The 19807-nt window shown below is 36.7% G+C and overlaps 1 protein-coding gene across 3 annotated transcripts in view; it reads left to right on the top strand.

Moving 5' to 3' along the window:
- Window positions 1–19807, top strand: part of LOC123557429 (nucleoporin p58/p45-like) — a 57586-nt gene that overhangs the window by 172 nt on the left and 37607 nt on the right. The window contains exons 2-5 of one of the 3 annotated variants that reach the window (XM_045348873.2): window positions 9322–9365; window positions 10728–10847; window positions 14691–14885; window positions 15803–16136. In XM_045348873.2, coding sequence (XP_045204808.2) covers window positions 9322–9365; window positions 10728–10847; window positions 14691–14885; window positions 15803–16136 — 693 coding nt within the window. The remainder of the gene's footprint in view (window positions 1–9321; window positions 9366–10727; window positions 10848–14690; window positions 14886–15802; window positions 16137–19807) is intronic. The other 2 variants (XM_045348874.2, XM_045348875.2) reach the window with 2 other exon arrangements.

Consider the following 19807-nt stretch of genomic DNA (forward strand, 5'->3'; position numbering starts at 1 on the left):
CATGATTATTTTATTTACAAGATTTAGCCACAGGCACCTGCTGAGAGTCCTCTGCCGGTCCTCACAGTCGCATAAATTTTTATTTTGTCAAAATAATTCTACGTTCAGATTGTTTTATATTTGTGACGGGTAATCTAAACGTGAAAACTTTGAAGGACCAAAATAATGCAGGAAAATTAAAATCACAGCACACAGTCGTGTAAAGTTAAACAGTAAAGTTATTGGTTTTATCGCTTGCACACGGTAAGGCCTAAAAAATTCTTTGTTTCCGGTAACATGTTTAAAAAAAAATTAGGGTAGGTGGGTCGGAAACATTTTTTTTTTGGAATTTTTTTTATTAAGGGAGACTTGTCGGAAATTAGGCCTAAATTAAAATTTTATTTGTTTGCCTCTTCCGCCCGACCCACTAGAATTGCGCCAGTCCAAAATATTTTTTTACCAAAAAAGTTATGATAATTTTTTTTTATTTCTGTTCATTAAATTTTCTTTTTGTCACGAATCTATTCGTTGAATTTGCAGTCTGGATCATGCATTAAATTTCATTGAGAGCGTCTTTGATCGCCGAAAGAATTATGTCAATCAAGATGTCCGGACGTAATGGAATCGTGCCACCGATTATTTACTGTATCTTGCACTTGTGTAGATGTCGATAAAATCCTTGGAGACCGATTGATTCTTCCATTTTCCCACCGTGTATTCAACTGGCACGTGACGTTTATAATACATTGACCTAGGACTCGTGAATATTCTGCATGTTTCCGTAATTAATTTTCGATAAAGATAATCATTGAAAAAGCAGTAAAGTACATTTATTAATTTATATGGCATGAGCAGATCCATCTCGTTGTAGGATTGAGTCCTCTGTGTTACCATATCATTTCGTATTTCAGGCGTTGACCAATTCATGAATGAAATAGTCGGTTTTGTTCCGACGCATACCTAGAGTCAGTGTACCCGGTTTCGCACACATTTCCTAAGAATACCTTTTTAGCTAAAAATGATCAAAATCTGAATTTACCTCTATATGTTTTAATAAACACACTTATTTCATTTTAAAAACGCTACTTTCACTTCCAACTACAATTACGTCATACCTCTTGGTCTGCTTGATTCAGATAACATAATTTGACCAGTTTTTGCACTTAAGTGTACCCAGTTTCGCACACCCTGCTATTTATAGAATTCAATGATAATAATGCTGTCAGGCCTAAAAAAAAATATGTTTGTTTCCTGTAACATGCTCAAAAAAATGGGGGTTGGTAGGTAGGAATTTTTTTTTTTTTTTTTTTTTTTTTTTAGTAGGTGTCAGAACATTTCAGTGTTTAGTAACCTTATTATCGCCAATTAACTGCCTAATCAGGCCTCGACCTTAACTTTTTTCAGCAGTTGCCAGCAGGTTCACCAACTGCTAAAATCTAGTAGACCTGCTCAGACTTAAGTGGACCTCCAATTCTATCTCATAAATTGTGATGCTGTAGACGTCATAACTTCATATGACTCAAAGAAAAAGGACTTATTTCTAAAATAATTAAAAATGGAAGACTTTTGAAAAGTGTCCCAAAATATGGACACAATCATCATCCTCCCGACCAGTGTTGAAAGTGAAAAAAAAAGTCAACAATTATCGGTAATCATTCTGATGATAAACTAAGTAATTGGCCTCGTTTTCATCATCAATTAACACCCCCTCAAAGAGCTAAAAGAAGTGTGTCGGTTATTGTGGCATCTGCAGTGGAGATCAAAGCGGTATAGTTTCCCCGAGATTGTCATTGCATTACGCAGGGCCCTCTCTACATTTTGGGGGATTGGGGCCGGGGCCCTTGGAGGGGGGAATTTCGCGTCGTTTTCAAGGGAGGGGGGAATTCATTCTGGAGATATGACATCTGAACATAACCCCTTAAATTAAGGTCAATTGAGTATTACAGATATCAAACTAATGTGAATATATCTGAAGTATTGTACAGAACATAATCTATTGAAAACAGGCAACTTTTATTTTCTTTTATTAAATCAATTAGGTGACATCCAATCGAGGTTCACATGTCGTCATTAACGGAAGCACTAGCAGTATCCACGGACATTGTCTCAGCAGCAGCCGGAGCAGTGCTTCCCTTCGTCATATCTACCTGATTGTGCATGTCTGGCCCTGTTTGAAACAGCGGTGTCCGTGACAGTAGTTTGTTTTTGAGAGCATGCTGCTTAAAAAGCAAATCTATTTTGGCGCATTTCGCCCAGTTGCATCTGTGATCTTTTTACTGTATGATGTACATTATGAACATTTTTTTTCAAAGGGAAGTAACTTTGCATACACGCACCCGGGGAACTGAAAAACGAGCGTATTATACGGATCAGTAAAACCAGGGGTTCCACTAGACCTGAAAACCAAAGAGTCCCGGGACCCTTGGGTCCAAATTTTGAAGGGTCCCTTTTCAAAATACAGAGTCCTGCCCCAAAAACATCGATACAATTGACTATATTTCTTATAAAGTAATACTACGTAATTAATAGCTACTACAACCAAGAACATGTTACAGCATAATAACAATTTTTGTTTCAGGTCATATAATCTCATATTGTAAATAAATTTTTATCAAAATTCATTTTAATTTGATGAGGTTTTTTTTCAATATTTTTGTTTGTTAGCAGAAAAGTGCTAAAACACTCTGTAAAAATGTATCCAAAAACGTACTATCCGGATACTGGTACACTTCTGGAATGTCGTTCTGAAATGTTTTTTTGCCAGTTACTTGGTTTCCCCTAAGGTAAACCAGAGATAGTTCCTCAAATAAAGATGCTACTTTTCATTAAAAATTGCATTGAAAGTCAAGTTTTTTAAGTGAATTTTGGAAAAATTGCATATGTCATCGGGTGTAATTAGAATCGTGAATGGACATTCTATACTTATTTTTACTTTCCAAATTCATTTAAATTTGTGGATTTTCTCGTTGAAGTTAAGGTACAATCATTAAACAATGATCTATTTAAAGTTTGCATGAAGAAATCTTGCAGGACACTTTTCACATGCTCGGTAATCAGCTGGTCGCTTAATTACGATAATTAATAATTGGCGCCTTTTTTGACAGTATGCAGGCTCAATACGGGTAACGCTTTATCAATGAATTAAAGTTAACACTTCATTGATTCTCATTACCTATGTGCACTCGCCGTGACGTAACTTGCTGATAAAGAAAAATCAGCGTGGCATGTCCACAGGATAAAGGGCGGGAATTTAGCAGAAGATCAAAGGCAGGAAGGAGGGCATGACCGCGAGTGTTTACTTTGAATACACGTGTTTATCGTGGACATAGTTTTACTTTGGGAAATGACTGATAAGAGGAAGGATTATCAAAGGAAAATGTCTCCGGGTCCCGAGTGACGCACAGGCAATTATCATGGTCCTTTGAGCGTCTTTTGAAAATCTCCCGGACCCGGGCTCCCAAGACTATCGGGTATCGATTTTTTCTTGATTTTTTTTTTCTTTCGAGGGGGAATTTTTCTATACTTGGGGGGAAAGAAACATACTATTTCGAGGGGGGAATGGGGCGAATTTCGGCCCCAAAAATCGGCAAACGAGGGCCCTGATTACGTCATGTTTTCGCGCCATGTGACACATCACTGTCTAATCGTACTTTCTCGATTCCTTTAATTATTGAGAAGAAATCAGTAAAAAAAGTTTTTTCTTTAATTTTTTAAAAGCGAATGTGCAATATCCCGAATAAACTGACATGTAAATGTGTCAGGCCGTGAACAATGATGACCTATTTGCCCTCAAGAAATTCACATTATTGTTTGAGAAGAAATTCTAACAAAGTGTTGTGTCAAAAAATATATGTACGAAAAATCATTTAAAACTTATTAAAAATCGCAACGACATCATACTGCTTCATTTTAAAACCACATTTCTATTTACGTTTATGAGGTCACGTAACCTATTCTGCCGTGCTAACAGAACTTTGTTTGCCAAAAAATCGTTTTACTCCATGTATTTAAATTGCTGCCGCTTTTTCATTATTTAAGATTTTTTAATTGTGTTTTTTGTATTTTCTGGTCAAAAGTCTGAATTTTATTACCATAGTTTGTACTGTTTATTTACTTTAAAAAGGAAATAAATAATCAAGATCGCGCTGATTGAAATTTTACAAGACATTATATGAAAATTTGATTGTTTTTAAAGAATTTTGCCTACATTCCTGTCGATATCTTATTAAAATTGTTATAGAATTCAAACTGTATTAGTTCTCAAGCGGTGTTGAAAATCTGAAGTGATTATATTAAAAAAAATGAATGCACTACGCGCGTTTTTGTGTCAAAAGTAACTGCGATGTAAATTAAGTATTACGATAGGGCGCACGTGCTTGTGGAATGGAAAATTACCAGCATGACGTTTTGATATTTTTACGATTCGCGGGTAAATTCCAGTAAACATTGTGTAACAGGCAAAGTTCATAGTTTTGAATCTTTTGTCGCAAATGGCTCAAGTGCAACAGACAGCGTGACCCCTGAACAAGTGGTACAAACATGATAATAGGCTGCTCTTCTACGAATTGTTTATCAATTAACATTTATACATTGATCAATAAACACCTTTCATAATGAAGAACATTATTGTACTAAACACAAACCGCGAGATGACCACGTGTCAGTCGGCGCGTGGCGTGATTGACATCTGTCAGTAGCTAATTAGTATATGACGCTCCGCCTACTACCAAACTTCCGCTTGTGGCGGCGAACAGTGTTGAAATTCACCGAGATTTTGATTGACAAGGGGCAGAACTTTTGAACTCGATATGCATCAAAGAAAACTTCTCGATTTTCGCGGGTAAAAACGCGGGCAAACAGGCTTTTCGCCATGTTGTTTCATGTCGACGGAACCAGGAACGCTCGTTACTATGCGCGACGAGGTTGGGTACAACTAAATTATCCCTATAATCAATAAAGATATGATCAGAATCACAAATTTTGGCCCATAAAAAAATTGCGGTCGGCGGTAAAAACTTACGGTCGGTCGGGTTACAGGAAACAGACATATTTTTTTTTAGGCCTCACCCAACAGAAAAATATTAATTAACATTTTAACCATTTATCTAATACAATTTAAACCTGTATTTTCCAATAAAAGGTCTGAAAGTGAAATTTTAAATCAGCTATGAAAGTGAAAGCCAGGTACCAAAACCCTGTTCTACTTCTAAAAACAGAAAAGGCTAAAACAGCTGAATACCTGAAACAAAAATTAAATAAACCATAGAAGCTGTTGAATCACCAGTGACCCCCGCAAGTCTAATTATTCGATTAAGTTCTCTGTTTTAATAAAATCTTACAGCAAACAATCAAGTTGAAGTCATTTTGCTGGTTGGGAGAACTTCAATAACTACTGAAATATTTTTATTTGGGTCAGGGTCACTCAAAATTTTCTGAAAGACCCTGTTTGGGTAAAGTAATAGGTCAATTCATGAAATGTAATATTTTTCAGTTGACCTACTGGCCTCCATTGGTATTGTTATTGTTTTCGTCTGCACTTACCAGAATGAGGCTCCAGTGGGGAACGACCCCTTGTGTCAAATTATGTAGGAAATAACTAAGTTTCGTGAAATAATAACAAAGAATGGTTAAATTTTCTGCTTTATTCTCACAAAGTACATGAATTTGTTGGGTGTGTGAAACCGCGTACAGTGCGAAACAGGGTACACTGACTCTGTGTTTATCGTTGATGGAGCCAGTTACGTAGGTTTGTGTACCGAAATAAACTCTGACGTTGACATTGACCTAGTGATCCACTTCCACATTTTTAAAGGTACATGTACAGGCTTCAAATTTTGATCACATGCATAGTTTTGTGTTCCGAAATGAAATTTGACCTTGATTTTGACGTAGTGACCTACTTTCACATTTCTCAGGCTACAGCCTTCAAATTTGGACCATGTGCATAGTTTTGTGTACCGAAATAAACTTTGAACTTGAGATTGACCTAGTGACCTACTTTCATATTTCTGTAGTTACAGCCTGCAAATTTGGACCACATGCGTAGGTTTGTGTACCAAAATAAACTTTGACATTGACCTAGTGACCTACTTTCACATTTTTGAAGGTACGGGCTTCAAACTTGGACAACATGCATAGTTTTGTGTTCCGAAATGAAATTTGACCTTGATTTTGACCTTGATGGGTGGTCTAGTGGTAACATGCTTGACTGTCAATCCAGAGGTCCGGGGTTCGAATCCCGGTCCAGGCACTGGAAATTTCTGAGATGCTCTTGAGTGTCTCCCACCTAACTTAGAGGCTTGTACTGGTTCTTCCCAGGAAAGACAGCTTCGCATGTATCCGTGCTATACACCGGGCATGTTAAAGAACCAGACTGTCTATTCGCAAAGAGCTAGCCTAAGTTAGCTGGACATGCCTGTATCTTAAAAGGATTTCTCTCTATCTGTTCTGGGGGCTTTATCTCACTCTGTCCCTCTGGTCAGATCGCTCTGTGTCTGTACTAGTAGAGGATGAATTTCGCGCCCTGTGTGGCTGTGTTTGCTATTATGTAAAGCGCCTTTGAACATAATTATCATGAAAAGGGCCCTATATAAATCTGGTATAATAATAATTATAATAATTTTGACCTAGTGACCTGCTTTCACATTTCTCAAGCTACAGCCTTCAAATTTGGACCACATGCAGTTAGGCCTAAAAAAAATTCTTTGTTTCCGGTAACATGCTCAAAAAATTTAGGGTAGGTAGGTCGGAAAAAATTTTTGTTTGGAATTTTTTTTTATTAAGGGAGACTTTTCGGAAATTATTTTTGTGTCAAAAAATGAATACAAATAAGGGGGTTATGCCTTTAGAGCATCTGGAAGTTGGTTTCTAACATCACTGACCATGTTTAAAGCATAAAAAGTGCAGTTTGGCAACATTTTGTCAAAAAGTTGAAAAAATTATTCTCCAAGGCCATAAAAACATTTAGGATAGGTCGGGATACCGGAAACAAACAATTTTTTTTTACGCCTTATGTGTGCCGAAATGAACATTGACCTTGATCTTGACCTAGTGACCTACTTTCACATTTCTGTAGCTACAGCCTTCAAATTTGGACCACATGCATAGTTTTGTGTTCTGAAATGAAATTCGATCCTGATTTTGACCTAGTGGCCTACTTTTACATTTTTCAAGCTACAGGCTTCAAATTTGGACCACATCCATAGTTTTGTGTTCTGAATTAAAATTTGACCATGAATTTTACCTAGTACTTACTTTCACTTTTCTCTAGCTACAGCCTTCAAATTTGAAGCACATGCATAGTTTTGTGTACCAAAATGAACATTGACCTTGAAATTGATCTAGTGACCTACTTTCACATTTCTCAAGCTACAGCTTTCAAGGGGCCTCCGTGGCCGAGTTAAGGTCGCTGACTTCAAATCACTTGCCCCTCATCGATGTGGGTTCGAGCCTCACTCGGGGCGTTGAATTCTTCATGTGAGGAAGCCATCCAGCTGGCTTACGGAAGGTCGGTGGTTCTACCCAGGTGCCTGCTCGTGAGGGGCACCTGGGGTCTTCCTCCACCATTAAAGCTGGAAAGTCGCCATATGACCTATCATGTGTCAGTGCGACGTTAAATCCAACAAAACAAAACAAAAAACAGCTTTCAAATTTGGACCTCATGTATGGACCACATGCACAGTTTTGTGTACCGAAATGAACTTTGACCTTGATTTTGACCTTGAGCTAGTCTTGAAATTTGGAACATTCAACAATGGCTCAATGTAGGGCGCCAAGATCACTCTGTGCTCTCATGTAATTGAGTATGATATAAAAAGAAAAAATAACGACTGAATGTTCGATGATTTTGAAAGGATTCCAGTTTTCAAAGGGTCTGATATTCAGAGCTTTTTCTGTAAAGAAAAAATAGCCTATTATAATTATGTTGTAAGGACATGCAATATTTGCAAATCCAAAAATAACCTCAAAGTGCCTTTTGCTATAGGTACAATTTCATTTTAAAGGTGTTTTTCACAATTATTTCTAGCGGACAGAATTTTTTGTATTTTTGCATATTTATAGATTGATGTATGGCAAGTTAAAATAAAAAATAAAAATGATAGGTACCAGTGCTTCTTTTTTCAATATTTAAAGTTTATTAAGAACACCAAATCGGTATTTTTGTCTGAAGAAACAATACATACATGTCATAATAAAACTACTGCAAACAATTATTTATTCAAAGTTTCACTCTGATGTTACTGTTTATGCATCACAATTAATGAAACCACTATAGCTATGCATAAAATGTCAACATATAAATATATTAACTCAGAAAAATCACTCTTGATAGATGTCGAAAGTATCTGGAACTGAGAAAATCACAGAGTATTTCTTAATGATATGAAAAATCTAGCAGACAGAATTTTACCAAATTTTATATTATTTAAGCTAGAACTAAGACAAAAAAATCTAAACCAAAAAAATAATATCAACCCATGCTTGTTTTCAAGAAAAATTAAAAAATATTCACTCCACCCACAGAAGTATTTTTTCATTACCCCACCCACCTAAAATTATGAACATTTTTTCTTACAAAACAAATTGCACAATGTTATTATCAGTTTCTTAACCATTTTTCTTACTCACATGCGAAATAATGCTCCTTTAAGGTTGCATGCCTCTAGGTCAAATACTTTTTGGGACACGTGCTACACAAGCTTTCACATGCCATTTACATATATATTTGACCACGTCAAGGGACATAAATCTGTTTTTACTGAGTGAAACCTCAAATAAAAGCACTGGTGCACAACTTCGCATGCTGAATTTAATTCTTGTTTGGTTTCATGACTCTTGGCGCATATACTTTTGAGGTACATGCGGCACAAATGTTTAGACCCTTTATGTACAATTTGACTGTCAAGTGCCATAACTCTGGTCTTACTATGCGAAACGCGGGATGGGGCACAAAAGTATAACAACATTTTAAGGAAGTCACATTTGAACTTGAAGGAGATAGATCTACGTTAAGATTTTCTGGAATTTTTTTTAACTTGGAGTCGGCTGCATCATTACTGGACGAAATAGTTTACTTTCAAATTGGCTGTCCACAATGTATTCGATTCAAGCACTTCCTACGACTACTCCTCCAATAAAACACCATCACTTTTAAAGGTAAAATATGGATGCACGACCTATATTGTCAGTACATACGATATTTTTTGCGTGAGTGCGCTGCATATCCGACAATTATGCACGAATCCTAAACTTTACAGTGGTTATTGCTTGCTGCCCGATTGAGCTGCGCACAAAATATTGTGATGAACTCCTTTAAAGAAATTAAAAATTTGTTACTTTCAGATTTAATTTTACAAAGCCAGCAACGACAGCAGCTACAACTGCTGGTAAGTATATTGTGTGTTTATCTACATGATTGTATTTAAAGACACACCACAACTATGTGACCTGCTCAGTCCCTCACACATACATGCACGCACGCACACTTCATGAAAATCATTTTTACAATTACAGCTATACTAATGTTCACCTCATCAAGATGATGTGCAGAGCGCATATTTTGGATGGTTCGCTTCAAGGTCACGGTCACACTTAGGGGTCAAAGGTCATATGACTTTGTTCTATGTCCACACTGTAACTCTTGAACTGCTTGAAGGATTTTAAAGAAACTTGTGACAAATGTCCACCACATCGACATGACGTGCAGTGCGCATTTTTCGGATGGCCCGCTTCAAGGTCAGGGTCACACTTACAGGTCAAAGGTCATATGACTTTGTTTTGTGTCTGCTCTGTAACTCTTGAACTGCTTGAAGGATTTTAAAGAAACTTGGCACAAATGTTCACCACATCGAGATGATATGCAGAGTGCATGTTTTGGATGGCTGTCTTCAAGGTAAATGTCACATTGGGTGTCAAAGGTCATACCTTTGAGTGCATTGCGTGGGGGAGACATATTGTTTTTGCCTTGGCTGTCTCTGTCCAGCTGTCCGAATGAAGTTTGTCCGGCTTTCACAGGTCAAACGGCTGGTCAGATTTCGACCAAACTTCACAGGAGTGATCAGTACCAACCCCAGTTGTGCATATTGCTGGCACGTTCTGTTTCCCTGCACAAAATGGCTGTCAGAGCTAAAAATAGGACATAGCGAGGAGACAAAAACACCTTTAGTTTTACAGTACGGTACTTTTCCTTTACCAAATTCCTTCAAATCAATCTGTTTCATTAAGAAACTTTGTTGCCAGGAAGCAGGACATTTTTGAATTTGACTATATGGAAAACTTCAAAAATCTTCTCTCAAACTGCTAGCCTGATCTTGAAGTTATTTGACAGCAATATTCCTGGGGTGACTCTTGAACAAATTCCTTCAATCAATGTTTATTTGTTAAAAACATGACTACCTGGGGGTGCAGGGCTAGTTTTCTCTATGTGACATCTTAAAAGTCTCTGAAACTACTGACTCAATCTGAAGATGATTTTACAGTAATGTTCCTTGGCTGACCTTACCTTAAATTCCTTCATATCATTCTGTTTCATTAAAAAAAACAACGTTGCAACCAGGGGCAGGGCTAGTTTTCCCTATATGGCTATTTTAAAAACTTAGAAAGTCTTCTGCGCTGAAACGGCTGGGCAAATTTTAAAATAATATCACAACATTGTTCATTGTTTCAAGTTTATTAAACCCTGTTGTGAATGTCGGGTGAGCGGTCTAGGGCCAACATAGCCCTCATGTTAATCATACCTGTATGTCTAGCTTCAGGTGGATTTGCATTTGTAACAAGCACACCGGCAGCAGGAGCCGCTCCCACTGGAGGATTTAACTTTGGAACACCAGCAGCTGTGACAAAAACAACCACTTCCTCTACAGCACACAGTAAGCAAAATATGGATAGTCTATCTAAAAATGAAATAATCTATCGGGACCCACACCTTTTGTTCAGCTAGAGAAGTTGGTTAATTTGCAATTTATCGAATTAAATCATTTAAAGTGAGTTAATTATTCTGTTTGATAATTCTCAACATCTTTTAATAAGTAGTTTAATAAAAAGGACTAAAAGTAAATAATGTATCTCACTTTCCTAGCACTGTGTATTATTCACTTATCTGTATTGATGTTTGTCTGCATTATATACTGTATTATAAGTTTCTGATATGAACAATTTTTGCCAAATAATGGTTGATTTTTAGCTCGACTATTTGAAGAATAAGTAGAGCTATCTTACTCACGGCGTCAGAGTCACACCTTGGTTAACTTTTTCATACCAGTCAAGAATTTGACAAAGTCTTTAGAGATAAAGCTTTGAAACTTTCAACACTTGTTTACCATCACCGTGTCCCAATTTAGGCAAGAGTACATAACTCCATCAAGGATTTCGGCTGAATTATGGCCCTTCTAACTTACAAATCTTGGTTAAGTTTTTCGTACCAGTTCATATTTTGTGTTAAGTGTTTGACATATGGCTTTTGACCTTTTATCACTTGCTTATTATAACAGTCTCTATCTGTAGGTAAGAGTACCGGTACATAACTCTGTCAACTATTTTGGCTGAATGATGGCCCTTTTTGGACTTGGAAATTTGTACATGTTTTGTCAAAACTATTTGACATGTGGCTTTGAAACTGTGAACACTTGTTTATCATCATGATTTCCATCTATAGGCAAGAGTACATAACTCCGTCAACTATTTTGGCTGAATTATGGCCCTTTTTGGACTTGGACTTCAGTTAAAGTTTTCAAGTTTGCAAGTCTGTATTTTGCCTAACCAGGGCGTCCACTGGGATTTTAAAAGTTGGAGCCACCAGTTTAGCCACTTTCAAAATTTTAGAGCCACTTTGGAGCCTATCTATTTTTTTGAAGCCGTGGTCTGTTTTGTATGCATAAAGAAGGGATATGTGTATAAAATAAACACCATAATACTTGTTACACTTACTATGTAAATGTAATATCTTTTGTGTTTTATATTTTCTTATAAGAAATAAATAAATAACAATTTTAAGTCTTTTTATCAATGATGATACAAAATTAAATTAGCATGCTTATTAACAACACAATCTCATATTCATCATATATCAACTTTCAACTATCAACAGACTCTTTTAAACAGAAAGATGTGCATTTATAGGGATTTTTCGAGAGCTCTTAAAAGGGCAGGGTACTGTTAAAAATGGGACATGGTGCAGTTTACGCGTTGCACACCTTTGTCTACAACAAACAAAAGGTATATTTCCAAGGTTATTAATGTCTCTTTTGTAAGTTACTGCATTGTTTACTACATGGTGTGCAATACAATCTTTATGCAGAACCTAACATTTTATGATATTTCTAATAAAGAAAACTTGCAAGACAAAAATAATGACTGCAGTCATAAATCAGACAGTAGGTATTTACTAATTATCAGCAGGTTATATAAACAAATGGGAATAATGTTCTGTTTCTTTGTTTTTCATTTGAATTCATAGCAAGTTTCTTCTAGTGCAAATCTGAATACATTTTCAATAAATGTCATTATACTTTCATCATATTACTGAACATACCATTGATACTCATGTAAAATGTGTTGATTTATGGTCTCCGGGACCACCCCCGAATGGTGAGGGCGTAGTAGTCACAGGTATACACAATTTTTCAACTTCAAAATAAGTTTATTTACGATTATCGCCATTTTGGTAAAGGGAAAATACTCTCTGCGCTAATTGTCTACGCTAAAATTTAAGATTAATGTTAAAAGATCGAGTGTTTATTCTTGATTTCTTCCTTATACAATTTTAATTTCATGTAAATTTAACATTATTTTGCTGAAAGAAATATAAAAATCATAAATATTACGATACTAAGTAATTAAATATCGAGTATCAACTCCAACCGAGATCAAACTGTGAACAACAAAACTGACACGAGGTATCATGCTAAAATTACAAAATACGGCGGAAATTGAAAGAAAAGTTAGAAATTATTTAAAAATGTCGGATAATTATCGCAATTACCGTAAATATTATCTGATTAAGTTAATCTCGTACAAAGAACCGAAAAAATCGTCGGGAAAACAGTGTGGAAACAGCCATTCAAAACAAATGGGTCGCTGCTCATTGATCAATAAAATTGGTTTGGTCATCGATAATTGGATCAATTAAAATTAACATCATCTTTAATAATTGATGGCATCCGTCTCCCCCGCTCCAGTTAACTCGCACACACATGTCACAACATTATGTAATATGTATACACAACTGTCAAAACATGCGTCAGCTGATTACTTATCGGTTTTATCTACCTGGGAGAATATCCGAGAGGCGCGAAACGGGAACCACGCTTTCGGATCAAATACACAATAACACCGTGGGGTAAAATGAAAATATATGTGGAGCCATAATGTTTCGCCACTCGAGATTTTTTAGAGCCACTTTAGTCAAAGTTGGAACCAGTGGCTCCAAATGCGATAGGCAGCAGACACCCTGCTAACCTGTTCGTCATATGGCTTTGAAACCTTGACCACAGGTTTACTATCATAGTCTACATATGTAGGCAAGACTACGTAACTAGGACAAGGACTTTAGCTCAGTTATGGCCCCTTTTTGACATAGAAAGTTTCGCATACCATTCCATATTGTGCCTTAACTTTTTGATATATGGCATGAAACTTTGAACACTTGCTTACCATCATGGTCACACATTGCCATATAGTGCATCCACAAATACAGGTACATTGTTTGTCTTATCTGTTGTGAGGTATTGTGACCGGTCATTGTGCATCATCCGTCAACATTTGCCTTGTGAACACTCTAGAGGTCACAGCTGTGACCCAATCTTTATAAAACTTGGTCAGAATGTTTGTCTTGATGATCTCTAGGTCAAGTTTGAAACTGGGTCATGTGGGGTCAAGAACTAGGTCCCTAAAGTGGTCAAATCAAAGGAAAAGCTTGTTAACACTCTATAAGCCACAGTTGTGACGCAGTCTTTATGAAACTTGGTCAGGATGTTTGTCTGTGACTTGATGATCTGTAGGTCAAGATTGAATCTGGGTCATGTGGGGTCAAAAACTAGGTCAGTAGACCAGATCATAGGAAAAACTTGTGAACACTCTAGAGGCCACAGTTGTGACTCAGCCTTTATGAAGCTTGGTCAGAATGGTTGTATTGATGATCTTTAGGTCAAGTTCGAATCTGGGTCATGTGGGGTCAAAAACTAGGTCACCTGGTCAAATCAAAGGAATAGCTTATGAACACTCTAGAGGCCACAGTTGTGACCTCAGTCTTTATGAAACTTGATCAGAATGTTTGTCTTGATGATTTCTATGTCAAGTTTGAAACTGGGTCATGTGGGTTCAAAAACTAGGTCACTAGGCCAGATCAAAGGAAAAGCTTGTTAACACTCTAGAGACCACAATTTAAGTTTGTAACTCGTGAGAATTGGTCAGAATGTTTGTCTTGATGACCTCAGGGTCAAGTTTGAATCTGGGTCATGTGGGCTCAAAATTAGGTCACTAGGTCAAATCCAAGTAAAAGCTTGTTAGCACTCTATAGGCCACAGTTGTGACTCAATCTTTATGAAACTTGGTCAGAATGTTTGTCTTGATGATCTCTAGATCAAGATTGAATCTGATATAAAGTGACTTCACACTGGTTTGTTTGCACATCATCCAAACATTGTGCAATTTTTCATAAGTCGTATTTCTCAGAAAATCTCACACATGGTTTTTGTATGAATTTTTCTACTCAGGTACACCTTTTGGGACTCCAGCTACTACTACAAGTTCTGGTTTAACTCTTGGCCAGCCAGCCTCAACAGTGACAGGATTTTCGCTAGGAGGTATGTCTGCTACCACGTCGGCAAGCTCTGGCTTGTTTGGGACAGCTACAGGATCTACCAGCAGTTCAGCTGCACCTTCATTTGGTTTTTCTAAACCACTGTCAGGTACATAAAGTTAAACCTTGTCACATTAATATCATTTGTTCTAAACATAGTGGAAACAAATTAATATGCGCATACAGCTGTGTAGACATTGTGTTTAAATTGGCATTAAGTAGATGCCCAAGATAATTATTGGCTTTCAAGATCATTCTTGAGAAGGACAACAAGGGAACTGGTTTGAAGGCGGACTTTGTGTTTCGGTGATATTAACTGATACAGTAATGCATATCTCACCTTATTAGTTCCCTAACCAGTTTCGGGGACTATAGGAATGCGCTTTTCTGTCATTCCATCCATCTGCAATGTGTCCAGTCCATAACTCTTGTCATCCATGAAGGGATTTTAATATTACTTGGCACAAATGTTCCGTGATGAGACGACCTGCCGTGCCCAAAACCTGGACCCCTAGCTCAAAGATCAAGGTCACAATTGGAGGACAAAGGTCAACAAGGCTGTTTTCCTGTCCAGTCCATAACTCCCATACTCGTGAAGAGATTTTAATATTACTTGGCACAAATGTACCTCATATTAAGACGATGTGTCATGCACAAACTTTCAGACCCCTAGCTCAGAGGTCAAAGTCACACTTGCATTTCTTTCACTGAAAACTTTATCAACCTTTACCATTGAAAAGAGAAATTGTTTTCTGCTTAGCCAATTCCTTGTTGTAGTCAACCAAGGGCAAATAACTGTGGTCTGTCAACCAAGGGCAAATAACTAGTCTTGTGTCAAGATACAATATGTCCAAAACTTCAAATTCAGATTTCCCAATTGATAAGAATTTTCTTTGCAGAACAAAACCATTCATATATCATGATTAATAATAGAGTTATTATGGCCATCATGTTGATGTTCAAACTTAGATTAAATACTTACAAGTTAAAGTCTTATTTTCAACTTTAGATTTGCTTACTTTTCAGTAGGAACCCAGGCAACAACAACCAGCTCCAGTTTAGGTCTTAGTGGTGGTCTTAAACTTGGAACAGCAACAACATCATCAGCACTTAGTGGAGGTCTTAAGCTTGGCACGACAGCATCTTCAACTTTAGGTGGAGGCCTCAAACTCGGCACAACAGCCTCATCAATGCTAGGCGGAGGTGTAGGAGGATTTGGTTTGACCACTGGTGGAGCATCTACACTTGCGGGTGGCAGCATATTTGGTCAAAATGTAGCTAAGACAACATCATCAGGTTTAGGCGGAGTTGATCCAAAAACAACCACTTCTACAGCCACAAGTAATTCTGGCAAACCTGGGTAAGAATTTCAACTTTTCCTCAGTAAATTTGTGGATGACTTTGTTTTTGTCTTTAAAATCTAGGCTATATAATTATAAAACTGGATTATCTGAGGTCATAAAAAAGCTTGTTAACACTCAAAAAGTCGCATTTTCCTCTTGAACTTCATAAAAGGTTGTCAGAATGTTTTGTCTCAATGAAATTCAGGTTAAATGCAAATCCGGGTTATCTGAGGTCTTAAACTAGGTCAGTTGATGGAAAAGCTTTTTTTGCACTGTAGAGGACCCCACTACTTAATCATCTTTAATCTTTGTCAGAATATAGATATGAAGTCTAGGTAAAGTTGAAAAGACCTGCCCGCTTAGCTCATTAGGAAGAGCGCAGATCTACGGATCGCGGGGTCGTGAGTTTGATTCCCGGGTGTGGGGTATGTTCTCTGTGACGATTTGATAATCATTCTGAAATCATTCGTCCTTCACCTCTGATTCATGTGGGGAAGGTGGCAGTTATTGCAGAGAACAGGTTTGTACTGGTACATAACTTACTGTTGAAAAACGGCGTTAAACCCAAAACAAACAAACAAAAGTTGAAAAGCTGGGTGCATGAGATCAGAAAGTAGGTCAAATGGTTGAATCATAGATAAGCCACTGTTGAAGCCACAATTTATAATTGATTTTCACAAAACCTTGTCAGAACGTTAGGTCAACTTTTAAACTGGATTATGCCACTAGGATTAACTAGGTCACTAGGTAAAATCATAGGTGGACATTTAATACTAAAAAGGCTACATTTTCTACCTGATCTTCATGATACTTGGTCAGAATGTCAGTATAAAATTTAGTATAAATTTGTAACTTGATCACTTTGGTGAAACACTAGTTCAGATCATTGAAAAAAGTTAGTAAATGCTCTGCCTGCTTTGCATTAAACATTAATGAAATGTTTGCCTCTATGAAATCTACTTTAAATTAGATAATGTCACAGAAATGTTCCTTCAGTGACTCTATACCAAGGTTGTTCAAATTATACCAGTTTGTCAAAAACATGGCCATCAGAAGGGGTGGTCACTTTTTTTTCATATATAAATACATTATTTGCTGTATGCATAATTGGATACATCAAAAAAATCTTGTCAGAAAACACTGGCTCAATTTCAAAATAATATCACAGATATTTTTCACACATGACCCTCTACCAAAATTGTTCAGGCAATCTATGAAACTCCGGTGAGCAATCTAGGGTCATCATGGCCCACTTGTTCATATAGTGTATAGAAATCCCTGTATGCATACAGAGGAAACTTGAAAATAAAGCATCTAGTCAGAAAACACTAGTCCAGTTTCAAAATAGTTTCTCAGATATTTTTCATGCACGAATCTCCGCCAAAATTGCTTAAGCAAATTATGAAACTCAGGAGAGTGATCTAGGGGCAACTTGGCTCTCTTGTTGTTTGATTGGTTTAAATGTTGGTCTTACTGGAATCACATGTCAACAATGGACTAGAACTTGTTGCTGTCTGGACATCAGTGTTCATGTGTTATGAGAGGTCCAAACCTTGACAGGCATTACTGGTAAATTGAAGATTGTGTCACATACATCTTCCACAGTTTGAAATGTATTCCAGTGAAACTTCTTACACATGATCCCCACAGTGACATAATTTATTAGAGTCATTTGAATCATTGCAAACTTGGACTAAGACAATATGTATAAAAGTGTTTATTTTATGCTAACTAATGAAATACTGTATTCTATCAGTTAAGGCCTATGTTATTCTGAAATTATGAATTAGGTGGGTGGGGTACATGATATTATTTCTGAGAAATTTCGAAGTTATTGTAAAACAAATTTTATTGCAGTGTAACAATACATTAAAACCATGCAGTGCTGAACTCTTACTTAATTAAAAGACTAAAGTGGGAAAAGTTATCAGTATGCTCGGGTCACAATTTTCGGGGTAAGTATTCTATATCATCAAGCATAAATGCGAAAAAGTATAACATACATAGTAAAGCTGAACTATCCGTGTAAATGAGCTGAGAGCTATTTTTCTATTTCCATTTATTACTTTTCTAAAAAAACACATTAAAATTAACCAGGTGTGGGTAAAATTTGTCATTTTTGTGCACATGCCTTTACACATTAAAGAAGTCCCAACTATAAGTATGGTGTGCGAGAAGGGCCTGAGCGCTTGTACGTAGTGCGCATTTACAGGGAGTGTATTGCTCAAATTAATATATAAGATATATATTTGACTTTATCGTAAGTCCGAAAAGTGCACCAAAAATAGCAGTATTAATTTTGTAATAATATTATTTATTTACAAGCGTAGCCTATCTCTGACAAATGACATCGAGAATTCTAACTAGCCTTTTAGAAAGCTGCATTTTCAAGTACCTGATATTTTCCACTTTGGTTAAAAAGCATTTTTTACAATACATTTTTGTAGATAGTGACTGGCTACAGAAGGAATATCACGGAAATAAAAATACGCTGGACCTACGGAATGCTACAACCTACTAAACTTCAAAGTTTAAATTTTTGCTTTAATAAAAAGTGAAAAATAAACTAGAACTCTATGATAAAAATCAAATAGATCGTTTCGGAAGTGTTAGAGAGTGAGAAAGTAAACATATCCTACGTAGTATTTAGCATGGATGATTTTGCACTGGGGTCATGGGACTCGTCCCGAAAAGGCCGGTCCGTCAGCCGCGAGTTAGTTGAATGAATGGTTACAGACTTCTATCCGCATGGCGCCTGGCAAAGTGGTAGGAGTTGGGAGGTAGTTGGCTAGCACAATAAAGGTGTCTCATAAGCCAATTTGGCTGGCCCTTTCAATAAGGGTGACACTATAATAAAAAATAAAAAGAGACCTTTACCTTTATACAGTAGGGATATGTTTGTTTTACATGTAACGTCAAAGCATTAACCCCTCGTGAAAATATTATGCTTTCGGCGTTCACTGTATATGTATAATTATAATATTATACTTTGACGTTACACTGATACAAACAAATACCCTTTTGCATATTCATTTATATAAAAATAAAAACAAGCAAACAAACAAACAACTATGGGGAAAATGTTTATCTTTTTTATTTTGTTGGGTTTAGAGTAACATCAAAACGATACAATTAACTTTTTCCACTTTTTTTTTTTTTTGGGGAAAACCTCCAGGTGCCCCTCCAAACATTTTTGGGGCTCAGTTGAGTACCTAGATAGAGGCAGAGACCTTCGAAAAGTCAGCTGGTGGCTTCCTTACACCATCCCACGCCGGTGGCAAGGAATTCAAAGTCAGCGACCTTGGCCATCCGGTCATGGAGGCATCTATAGAAGTAATGTTTGAAATATTTACCATTATTCAATTCTCACGCTGATTTTCATTCCTGTGAAGTGAACAATTATGTCTACGTTTTTCTTTTGCAACTATTAAACTTATATATTCAGTTAAATCCGGATAATATAAATGATACTGTCAATGATATTTACCGCCTGAAATTACAAATGGTTTGTCGAATACACCATACTTTTAATTACAAAAATTTACACACCACGAGGGTCGGAAAGCACGAAATTTACGTTCTTGAATGTATATATGAAACGTCATGCTTGAAATGTAAATAAAGGAATAAAAGTAATTTTTAAATGTTCGTGGAAAAGATCGAACTGTGATTGTCGATGTTTCGGGTA

This window comes from Mercenaria mercenaria, chromosome 5 (assembly GCF_021730395.1).
Source record: "Mercenaria mercenaria strain notata chromosome 5, MADL_Memer_1, whole genome shotgun sequence".
NCBI lineage: Eukaryota > Metazoa > Mollusca > Bivalvia > Venerida > Veneridae > Mercenaria > Mercenaria mercenaria.